Source organism: Gymnogyps californianus, chromosome 1, assembly GCF_018139145.2.
Source record: "Gymnogyps californianus isolate 813 chromosome 1, ASM1813914v2, whole genome shotgun sequence".
NCBI classification, from domain to species: domain Eukaryota; kingdom Metazoa; phylum Chordata; class Aves; order Accipitriformes; family Cathartidae; genus Gymnogyps; species Gymnogyps californianus.
Window position 1 is genome coordinate 72792146 of NC_059471.1, and position 12390 is coordinate 72804535.

Consider the following 12390-nt stretch of genomic DNA (forward strand, 5'->3'; position numbering starts at 1 on the left):
AAACTATACAAGGAAATAAATAGAGAATGAACCAGAGATTTAATCTTCCAAATGTGGTGTTTCTTCAAAATAAGGGGAGGCACAGGAATATTCTGATTATGTTTCTTTTTGCACCACAAACGCAACAGCTGGAAACTGAAACTCATCATTATGTTTTATGGACTGGAAAAACTGTTTTAAGGACATCTGATAGTTTTCTGGGTATCCACTGAATAACAGCGTTTTGCAAATACAGGATGTCTTCATGTTCACTCTTTTTCATCTGCTTAACCAAAACAAGTCGGAAGTGAACTATTTAAAACTTTAGATAAGAGCTCCATTCTCCCCTGTTTTGCATCTTGAGCAGTCATTTAGAAAGCAAGCATGAGAAACTGCCAAATTTGAATTTTTTTTTACACTCATATTGAGTGGGTGCTTGAGATCAAAACAGGTGTAAGCCAGTAAAGAATTAAGGTCCTTATGTTGGCAGACTCAGATTTACTTAAGGCAGAGAAATGCTTTTACATAAAGCCTAATTTCACCAATGTGGTGATATCTCCTCAACGAGCACTGATTTTCCTGTTATCACTTCTGCCTACATTCTTTGCGTGGCTTCTTCATCTGCAAAAAGCTGCAGAACTAAGCAATCCTGTTATGTAGTTAAAATTATAAGTGGAAGGGAGGTGAAATTTAAGTTGGAACTTGAAGACATAGAGGGCAAGAGATGGTAGAAGCTGTGGAGAAGAAGGTTCTTGCCAAAAAGGGGCACAGTTGTGTCATCTGCTTGGAGTGACAGGGAGATAAGTGCTAGACAGGGCTTGAAAAGCAATGGCATTTTGAACTATATCCTGAAATGAATAGTGGGTCCTCGTTGGCTGAAATAAAAACAACAGTAAATCTCTGCGCAGTGTTTTTCTGTGTGGTGGAATAGATGAGCCAGGATGTGTAAAGAAAATGCAAATGGACTGAAATCAGGATTTGACTGATGTGACAAATCCAAAGAGGGACATGTCTGACCTCCTTGTGAACAGTGTAAGGCGGTATTCTTAGGTGTGCTTGATTTTCCACATTTACCTGATGGTCACATGGAAAATTTCAGGTTCCTATGTGTAAAATGGGAAGCATAAGAGCATCAGCCTCCCATATGACATTGAAGTCAATGAACTCTGCACTGTTTATGTACACAGACGTGGGATAGACCGAACCCTCCCTTTGGAGAGCCAGGATAATGACTTAAGAGGAGCTACTTTGCCTACAAGCTGTAGCAAAGATCATTGCCTCTGCTTTTTCCTTGCATGTGCTTTGTCTAGTCTTAGCAGCCTAACCTTGGCCTGGCAAATCTCTTTGCTAATGTGTAGAGAGTGATGCAGATAGCCGCTCTGCAATACCACATGGGATACAAAGTTCATTTGCTTTGTCCATTTGCCCAGTGGGAAAGGGTCAGGGTCAGGCTGCGGTAAGTTTCAGTGCTGCTTGACCCGGCCGGTATGCAGGTAAAGCTGCGTACTCCCCTCCTGTGCTCCTTTGTACCTCCATTCATCCCCCTCTAAGTGGGGATTTTAAAAATCAACGCCTGAGGGAATATTGCTATGTTCTGCTGCCACGTAGAGGCTGAGGAAGGGACCAGCAGTGAAAGAATGAAATTGCCCATCTTGCCTTGCAGGCAAATGAACTTTACAATAGATCTTATTCCATTATATTTGGATTTGCTTGCTTCCATGGTCTAAGTCAGATAATCAGAGAAGTAAGAAATGCCTCTGTTTTCCATGAGTTGCTTTTGCATTGGTATTTGCTTGATGTTTCAAAGATATTGTAGATTTTGCAGGCTTTTTTTTTTTTGTATGGGCTTTTTTTCTCAGCAGGTTTTGTATCTTGAGTATGAAATCAAATGGGTTACAGTGACTTGTCAAACTGGATGAGTTTGTCTGCTGGGAGGTAGGTGTGGAAAAGCTGCTTCTTTTAAGACTGCCTGACAGTGTTAAATAACTGGGAAATGGAAATTAGGGCGGTTATGAGTTTCCGTGTACATGTGCAAGTCTGTTTGTGTTTTCGCTTAGACCTACCATCTTGCTTCTCAATTCGCCGGTGTCAGCAAAATGCTTCTGCCCCTCGCTGCAGGCTCTCCCTGCACCCTTCCCCATCCTCTTCCTCTTTTTCAGGGCCTCCCTCCTCCAGAGCAGAAATGCCATTTAACTGAGGGCAGGGCACGTCTGAAACGTTACCCAGCGTTGCAGGGTACTCTGCAGGGAGCTCTGCAGGGTCGCGATGGCCACCAGGAGAGCTGAAAACAACCGACTGCGCTCGGCAGGCAGCAGGGCTGGTTCCCTCGTGCGTGTCTGGTGGCCACCCTCTTGCCGTTGCCGTGTGGCAGTTTTTGAATCGGAACCAGGGGGTCCCCAGGGGTCTGGCCGTTAAACCACCAGCCAGGGCGGCGGGGGGGACGGGGAGGGCCCTTTCCCTCTGGGGATAATGCAATTTTTTTAAGACGAGGCCTTTCCTGGGACGCGGGCGCCTGAAGGCGTGCAAGAGCCAGTGGGCCTGGAGCGGTTGGGGGCTGCACCCCCCAGGGGGTTGACTTTCAGCTGCTTTTCAGTTGGTGGCCCCCAAAAATGGCACAGCTGAGGTGTGAGTGCAGGGAAGTTAAACCCAAGAGAGGTTCGTGCTTTCTTGGTCATTTTTCACTGATGTGCTTTGAGGGACGGGCCGCAGGTTGAGAACCGCACCTGGAAGATACTATGCGTTGTATATGCGTGTGTATTTTGAGTTTGGGGGCTCAGTTTCGAAAGGCACAGCTTTTTTCCTTCCCACTCCTCCTTAGCTGGAGAGCAAAAGAGGCCGAAGTGGAGGTGGAGGTGAGCCTCCTGTGTAGAGAGAGAAAGTTGCTACAGTTGTCACTGCTTGCAACCTGCTCTCCCAGTTGAATCCAGGAAAAACTGTTGCCACAGGAAAGGTTTTCTAAGCAACTTGACCTTCACAACGTGCAGTTGTTGATGCCTGAATTTGTCCTGTATAATAAGAGTCATCAAATGTACTTGCTTTGAGAGTGCATGCAGTTTTACTTTGCTGTGCTGCAGCATAGATAAGGAAAAAATACCTTCTTGTGTAATACTGATTCAATACACATATCTTACTGGGGACAGTAACAATAATCCTGTAAATATTTGATGAGTCCATAGCATCAATTTAAGGGGAAATAAAGCAACAGAATGATATCATCAGTATTGTTTTAAAGGTAGTTGAAATATGCATACTTCTTTCAATATTTTCAAACATAACGTTAAAAAAGTTCATAAAATTGAATCTGGATCCCAGTATTTGATAGCTTATGGAGGATATCTAGATTTAGTTGGAGACAGGTCCACTGGAATTGCATTCTTAACAGTCTTAAACTTAGAAATATGCGCATGTGTGTTGTGAATGCATGTGTTTTGCGGTTTTAACTGTGACAACAGGTGTGTGTATATATATATTCAATGGCTGACTACTCATCAGAAAATCTCTACCTCCCTACTTGCTGGAATTTTGCCAATGCTCAGTTTTTGTATGTTTTGCATTTCTGGGGAGAGATTGTTTACAAAAGAAAAGTTGACTTCCTTCTGAAGTATTTGAACAGAATACTTTTCTTAGACTTAAAACGTAATGATAACAGACTGAGGTTTTTTTCTTCCTTTTGTGTTTTATGTTGTGGAATGATCTGCTTTACTAAAGCTTTTTGTGATTTAGGAAATGTTGATCTTTGTCCTAATGCCTGAAGCAGATGTTTCTGAAATGCAGGAAGGTCCCAGGAGATGGCAGTGTACAATAACACATTTCAAAATATTTCTTGGAAACTAAAAGCATTTCACAATTAAAATTGAGTTGTTATTTTGTAAAACGTTCATATTATTATTTCAGGGAAGTTTATCAAAGAACAAAATGATCAGGTTTGTATGTTTACTGATAGCATACTTTAGTAGACAAGTTTGCATGTCTTATCTTTTATAGAGTGAACCACCACTGTATATTAACTGAACCACTAGATGATAGGATATAGTTTGCCTTGTTCAGCATCTTTATGTGCAATTCAGTAATAGGTTGTAATCTGCAATAGGCTGTAGTCTGCATTGGTGGTTAGGATAGCTCATGATTCAGTTTATTTTATGTTTTTACTGTAACACTACACATAGTTTTTCTGTATTGTCCTATATTGCAATCTAAACTCTGAGACTAACCTAATTTAACACATTTTTTAGTAGTGTTCATACTGCTTAGGTATACATGGTGCCTCAATTTTAATAATTGTACTCTACTAAATAAATGCATATTTTAATTTTTTTAATCAAGACAAACATATCTATTGAGATTAAGAAAACCTTGTATCAACTCCAGCGTTGGTTTTTTCCAATTTTTTGAGAATATAGCCTGATAGTAAAACATTTTATTTTTTTTAGCATTTATTTATGACTGTTGAGAATTGTTAGGATGAAAGTAAACTGATCTTAGCAAAATTTCATCACATACTCTTCAGGAAAAGAAGATTTAATTTTAAATAAAGGTATTTGTGTACTTTAAGGGAATTGAAAGAGTTGAAAATATCTTCTCTTTAAAGTTTCAAAGTTGGGTCTAATATTTGGAGCCAGCTTTTGCAATGAAGTCCAGGGGACAACATGTGAATTTCTTTGTGGAGTTTCCTTATTATTATCCGAGAGTGTTAAAAAGGATTTGCTTCCATTGTGGGAACAATCTGTGGCCAACTCTGGAGGTTACTTCCACCAGGCTAAGCACCTCTCATGTCCTGGTGCCAGCTTTGAGCCCTTTTTTGAAGTCTATCAAAGAACAGAACTTGTCACTGCAATGGGACCTCAAGAAAACAAGGTTATATGGCAACATCTGGATGAACCCAATGACTTTGTGGTAATTGAGGAGTTAGAAAAAGCAAAAGTTGTCTCAAAATGTCAAGTTCTATTTATGATTTCTTTTGCAGTAGCTGGTGTCCGTGAAGATGTCTTTTTGATCTGGAAGGAATTGGAGGAAGCCAGGAGTACAGTGAGACAAGTTCAGAAAATTTTATCAGAATCTGACCAGCCTGCTTCTCGAGATGGTATCATTTATGTTTCTTTCAAGAGAGTTACCATTATATTAATGATCAATATTTTATTTGTGAACATTTTTGATTACATGTCAATTTGGAGATGATTTTCTTAGAAATGTCTATATACAGGTAGCACCTATACTTGGCATCTAAACTTAGGGTTGCTTAAAACTTTCCATTACAAATCTCTGTTTACTACTGCTGAAACTTGCTGAACTTCAACATCTCAGGCTGAAACACACCATTGTTAGTTCACCAGTGACTAGGTTTAGAAATTGCCTAGATTTCAAGATATTGAAATTCATTTTGTGTGGTCTCTCCCTCTCTGCTTGGGCCAGTAAATCTTTAATTTTATTGTACACAGTGCTGGGGAAGTACCTCATCTCTCTCCCATCACGGCCTTCTTGGGATAGCCCCCAACCTGGTAGCTAGTTCATTCCCCTAAAAGGGAAGAAGTGTGGGTTTGAATTCTCTTAGTCAAAGGTAGAGGACTGAAACCGATTCTGGATGAGTGCTCTGACAACTCTCTTGTGTTAAGAAACATGGAGGAACACCCACATTTGTTCATTAAACTAATAGTTCCCACCATTACGTTTGGCCTAGAACATGATCCATTTGTTGTTCTGTGCATATTGATTGGATTGAGCCCTATTGGAGACAGAAGCATAGCTGGTTTCTGAATCTCTGGAAGGCTTAAACAGGGGATGGTGAGAAGCTACTCAGTCCTGCTGAGATGGAGGTGCTCTGGGGATGCTCTGGAGCAGAATGATCACACTGACAAGACTTAAATACTGAAAACTTGGGAATCTGTAGAGTCTAGGCAGCTTCAGTGTTGGACTGCAACTGAGGGGGTGGGTTTTCAGGATCATAACTGTGATTGTCAGTGCCTGTATTCTGCATTAGTCTCTGGTTTTAAAATACTTACATGGTGTCTGACGGTATTTTTTGCCTAAGTTGATACAAGATTCAGGTTGAATTAGTACAAGTCACCAGTGATTTTGTGTAGCTCCAGTATTGTTTTTGCAGTGCAATTGCTTTTGCTTTGGCTAGATGGAGGCTGGGGCCAGATGCCCTTTTCTGGATCACCTGCCGAGGAACGCTTTGTACAGTCAGTTGGTCAGTCACTTGAACTCTCAGCAGTGTGTTGAGATGTGTGACTAGGGTGGTGATGGTGAAGATTTGAAGCTGGGAGCTTTCTCAGCCTGCACTGGGTTTGAACATCTGCCAATAACATAACTCTGCAGGACTTAAGATTGAGTTTTTTCTTCTGTGAAGGCATAATACTGTTCTTTATACTGATAATAGCATCTTCTGAATTAACAGGACTTCCCATATGAAGATAAACAGCTATACCATAATGCATATGAACAAAAAAACCACAATAAAGCTGCAAGGGCAGCCCTCATTTCAGTGTTTATTTATGTGTTCCTGACTATGCAGCTTTAATGTTCTTTTAGTATTTGCCTTCATACATAATCACTTCATAAATAAATCAAAAGAAATGAAATTACAGTGTGATTTATTTTGTCAGTTCTTCAGCATTATTTGACTGTTGCCCATTGATCCAAATAACTGCAGTCTTTCTGTTTGCCTGCATTTCTTCCTGTTTTTGCCTTCCTGATCTGTTTAAAATGCTCTGCTACAAAATGTAGTTTGTTCTGAAGATTGCGATGTTCTGCAGGAGAAGAAACAGAGAAAAAGAGACAATTTTTCTGCTGACTCTGCAGATAATGCACTAGTTACCTGAACTGAGACATGACTTTTTACATAAAGCATGTGGAAGAAAGAAAACTACAGTTTTCTTTTTAAAATTATGTGAGTGCATTTGTGACACTTGCCACACTGGCTATTCTAAGGACCACAAGCAATCAGAAAGCAAATGTTTCCACATGAACAGGCTCCGACCCTGCACCTGCCCTGATGCTGGCTGGTCTCTGTGTGTGTTAAGGCAGTAGATGTCTCCATAGGTTTGTTTACAGGCTCAGGATCTCAACACTGTTGTCACTGTAGCTGCATCTAAACAGACCAGACATTTATACCACCTAGGTCCACCAAAATTAAAGTGTGACAAAATAAATTCACCCTGCTATGAGACCCACTGTTAGGTCATTTGGTTTAGGTGTGGTTTATTGAGTTAGTGATGAGTGAGTGTAGAGCCCTGTATCCTATTGCCAGTATCCAGAGACATGCAGTGCGCAACATTAAGATGGTCCTTAGAAAATTTCTAAGAGAATATGACATAAAAAGGTGAACATAAGAACAGTCATACCAGATCAGACAAAAAAAATATCTTATGTCTTTCAGTATCAATTAAAAATGCTAGAAGGAGGGTGTAGAACTAGAGAAAGTGATTTGTGGCTTGGGATGCACAGTGCAATATTCAGCCTATAAAAAGGCAATATTGCAGAGAAACACAGTAAAATCTCTTTCAAAGACATTATAGTTTGCCTTTTACTTTAAATAGCCTTCTCTGAAAAAGACCAACAGCAATGTTAACCAATGTTCTCGACTGTATTTTCAATTATATCTTCTGTTGTTTTGTTTTCTCAAATGATTCTCCTTGAAGTTAGACATCTTATACAGGAACCTTTTCTGGCATTTTGTAATTCAACCAGTATGAAGGTTAAGTCAACCTTCATACTACTAAGAATATTCCTTTTATATGTTGATCCTGTAGCTATTTATCTTCTTCGCTCTCTGTCTTCTGATGATTTTGTTCCAGTTACAAAGGAATTTGTTGCGAAGAATTGTCTGATAAGAAAAAAAACACAACCCAAGTAGAGAATATTAAAAATCAGTCAGAAATATCCGCTCACTCCAATGCTGTCAGTGTAAGCAGAACAAGTTCAAAAATTTTGACTCCAGTATCATAGCTTGTTTTTGAAAATAGCTTATCCGAAATGAACCATGTTATACAGGAGATTTTGTTTTATTTTCTTTATTAGCAACCAAAGCTGATCATCCATTACAAAAGCATACATCTGACAAATATTTGACTTCTGAGAAGTGGTTGCAGAAGTATGGCTTGAAAGCTCAGAAGCTCACACTGTTCGATGCACTTGCTGATTGTACTTTTCGCCACGCAGATGGGATTGTTGACATAAAAACTAAACCAGAGGATGAATCTTCACAAACTGATGCTGTGAGTATTGTTAATTTTCCTTCACGTCCTGTGAGTTGTTTGGTTTTTCTTTTAAAGCTTGAAAACTTGACTGATAGATGAATTTATGATAAAGTGTATGGTCCGTTGTTTTGTAGTTTTTGTTAAAATCAGCTTATTAGTGGAATGGGACAAAGATGGTTATAAATAAGATTGTTTCAAAGGGCTATTTGAAAATGAGTGTTTCAAGGACTCCTTCCTTGTCCACATATAATCTGCAAGGAAGAATCAGGACTCACTTAAGCAATGCCTTGGTTTTCTATGTATTTGTGTGGGGTAGGGCAAAGATTGCTTGTCATCTTTATTTTTCATTAGAGGAAGTGTTGGTCTCAGCTGCTCCAGTGTTTGCAAGTCCTTAAACAAATTTGGATTCATTTGTCTTCTATTTGGTTTTGTCAAGCTGTACCATTACACTGTTTGGTAAGCTTCTGTTCTTGCTAGCTACAATAATAATAACAGTTTCTATTGACTTTTGCTAGGAGCAAATTCTGTGATCACCCTATCCTATGTCTATTTCTGCACCTGTTCATGTGCAACAAGCATGTACCTTTGAAGTTTGTTCACCAAATATTAAAGGCAGTGCAAAATAATATGTTTTGGAACATGAAACGTGTTTTTCTTGGCTGTAGGAGACAAAGAGGAAGGTAATTCATGCAAAATACTGTGACAAGTTTGTACATACCTTCTGGAAAGATGGATCTGTAGTTCACATATATGTTAGTACAGAAAAGTATAAGCAGTATGAAGAGAAAATGAGGACAGCTCTCAGACAAGTGGAAGGAAGGTTAGTGTTCTGTCACGTAAAATCAGTTTGTATTATTTTACATTGGTGTTGAAATGTTTGACATTTACTGTCATAATAAGCTGAAGTGGTTGGTAAATTGCCAGTAGCAATACTAAGCCAGAAAACCATTTTAGGTCAGAATCTTGTGTGTAGGATTTCTTAGTAGCCATGTAAGAAAACCGATGAACAGTTTTACCTTTTGTTCTTCTGGAACACAAATGTGAAAGTCAGTCTGCACATTATTGAAATACTGCTGAAAGTGCCAAAAAGCATCGGGACGTAAGGTGGCAGAGAACTTCTAGAATCATCAATAAAACTTGGTAAACATTCATCCTGTGTGCCTAGGATCCCTTGTGATACCTCTGACACCAAGCAGCACAGCTTGGCTTGTGCCCATACTGACAATGGTTATTTGCCCTTTTTGCAATTTTGTGTTGAAGACAGGTTTGAACAGTCTAGATCAGAGTCAGGGCATGAGCTATTAAGTAATGCATTTAATCAGAAATTTAGTGCTCACGCTAGGTCCCTAGTTTACTTTTCTGCAGCCATACAGATACACTCTTACATTTTGTAGGACATCTACAAAAAAATAGGCAATCTGAGGGTCTGATTCATCTGTCCTAAAGATGCCCTAAAGTAAATTGGCTTTTATATCTACATTAGGAGAAGAAGGAAACTTTAAAAATGGATGTTGTAGAAGCAAGAGAAAGAATAAATGTTGCCCTCTGTTTTGTATATTAGGACAATGAGATGTCTCACCGAAAAAAGCAGGATGTGAACTTTCATTTTATTGCTGCTTCTCTACAAGAAGTATAACAGCCTGATTACATTTAGCAAGGTCAAACAGAATTTTGTTATTCGTTTTAGTTTATCTTCATTTTGCTGTATTTAGGATAACATTAACATACTGCGAAAGGAAAATTTGATGTAAAGGGTTTTGGTGAGTATATATTTTTGAAATCCAAGCCAAGATTATGGGTTTGCTGTTTTGAATGGTTCATCTCATTGTTAAAAAGTCTTGGTAGACCTCATCAAACACTTTGGGAGAAATAACTAATGGCAAAATATCTATCAGTAGCAAATGTAATAGGATCCTTTAAGTTTGCATGATACCATTTTTTTAAACCTCTGTGGAGATGACTAATATTTTTCCCAGGGCCATTATGTTCCATCTGCTAAATGTCTCTGTTTCAGAGTAGACAAGTAGGTTATGACTCTCAAGGGAAATCAGATTTGGACCTGCTGCAGCCATTACTGAGGAAATGTTCTTGTACACAGCAGTATGTATGCACGTATTTAACTGGCAGGCATGTTCAATCCTGTTTAAAATGTAAAACTAAGTCTGTATTTAAGGCTCAAGGTCAGCAAAGCATTGAAGCATCTGTGTTATATTAAGACTCTTGAAAGTGCTCAAGTTCCTTGCAGAATAGGTTCTCAAGTGGTTTCCTGAAAAGGGAGGCATATTAGCATATGCTTAAATGATTTCCTGAGTTCAGTCTGGAGAACTGTTACAGGGGCAATAGTTATAGTTACTTCCACATGGGATTTCCCAGCTCAAACTACCTGATAATTGACTTTATAAAGGTGCTGTATTGCTTTGTCTGTTTTGTCTGTCTCCAGATTCCTGCTGAAATTAGAAAATAAAAATGCCTTGTGTTGTTATATGTAGTGACAGAGGATTGGTTCATCAAGGCCAATATACTGCTTCTGACAGTGACTAGTAACAGGTGCTTAGGGAAAGAGAATAAGAAGTACAGCAGTGATGAAAAGATCCTTCCTGTTTGTTAGATTCTGATACGCAAAGCTCCAAAGATCTTACAGACCAGGTTTTGATTTCTTTTTTCCTCCCCCAGGATTAAGTGGCTTCAACAAGGAAGCAGAGGGCTCTTCGGGAATGTGTTTGAAGATGACGTCTATATTCTTATTGATACATCCCAGTCTATGAAGGACAAGCTGCCACTGGTGAAGGAGAAAATATTTCAGCTTATACAGGTATGATAATGTGATGATTCTGAAGACTGAGGAGCATTTTAGAGTAGGCTGATCTTTTCTGGATGGTTGTTACTCTAATTTTTATTTATTTTTTTAAATTAGCAACTTCATAGAAATTTTTTATTTTTCTTGGTGTGCTCATTTTTCAGTTAAAATTTTTTTTTCCTCATTTGTACAAACATTTGAAAAAAATCTGGAGAAAATGTTAAAAATTAAAAAGGCTTAAGTAGTTCTTTCCCTCAAGCCACCTCCCTCCTAAAAAAAAGAAAAGAAAAAAAAAGAAAAAACCAAAAAAGCTATGCAATGAAACACCTTTTGGCATTTTTATTTTTAAACAGTGTCATCCAATTCCACTGGCATGTTGTGATTTGTAATGTGTGCTCTAGATTCACTTTCGTACTTCTACAGTAGAGGGTGTAAAACATTTTGAACTTGCTTGCATCTTACAGTGACTCAGAACTTTGCAAAGGGATTTGCAAAGTGCAGAAGTACCTCAAAAGCAGTGAGTACTGGGAGACACAGCTAAGACAGGATTTGTCTCACCTAGTTTTAGAAATCTACAATGATGTCACGTAAGCTTACATTAATATTTGAGAGAAACAGGCACTGTTAAAACATGATTAATCTTAACTTTTTTAGACCTGAGAGGAGTAACTGACAAATAAAAATTCCATCAGTCTGGCATTGATAGCAATCATTAGTAGGGCTAGAAAATTTAAAACTATAACAGAGAGGTTTTTGAGCTAAGTGCACAAGTGATAGGACGTAGTATGATGTGGTCCTCTAGGCAGATCAGCACTAGAAAATGATTAGATACTGTGCCAGAAGGTTTCACAGGCAGCTGCACAAAAACGGTGATGAAAAGGAGGCAAAGATTCCAGGCTCTGAAAGTTTGTACTAGCTTGCACAAATCTTCCCTTCCTTATAACCTCTGTCCAAAAGCAACTTCAGCAAATTTTTAACTTAATTCTCTCTTGCTGTCCTAGTTCCCCTTGCCAGTGCTCTACATTTGATTCTTGTTCTCCTCCTCTAAATGATGTCTTACTTTGTTTCTGATTTCAGTTTCCTTTGGTAAGCAGTCATAATCTCTTCCTTATACCACTGTTCATAACCAGTTTTGTCTCTCTCTTTCTTGCCCTCCTAGATATTTGCTGTTCAAGTAGTTTGAGAAATATGAGTAAATGGCGACTTACATTGGGAAGTTCACGTAATCTTAATAATTGCAGGCAATAATTGTCTCTGTCTCTGTATGTCTCTCTGTACACCATAACTGAATATTATCATAATTTATTGTAACCATATAATCAACTATATATTAACTAAAACAACTCCTACTAGTCAGTATTTCAGGATACAAGTATTCTTTCTTTTAACACTGAGTAAAATTCAGATGCTGTCTCTTGC

The 12390-nt window shown here is 38.7% G+C and overlaps 1 protein-coding gene across 1 annotated transcript in view; it reads left to right on the plus strand.

Annotated features, from left to right (window-relative positions):
* The window catches only part of VWA3B (von Willebrand factor A domain containing 3B), a 71154-nt gene that overhangs the window by 16892 nt on the left and 41872 nt on the right, over positions 1 to 12390 (plus strand). The window contains exons 8-11 of the mRNA XM_050909886.1: positions 4943 to 5059; positions 7996 to 8192; positions 8840 to 8994; positions 10848 to 10986. Of these exons, the coding sequence (XP_050765843.1) occupies positions 4943 to 5059; positions 7996 to 8192; positions 8840 to 8994; positions 10848 to 10986 (608 nt within the window). The remainder of the gene's footprint in view (positions 1 to 4942; positions 5060 to 7995; positions 8193 to 8839; positions 8995 to 10847; positions 10987 to 12390) is intronic.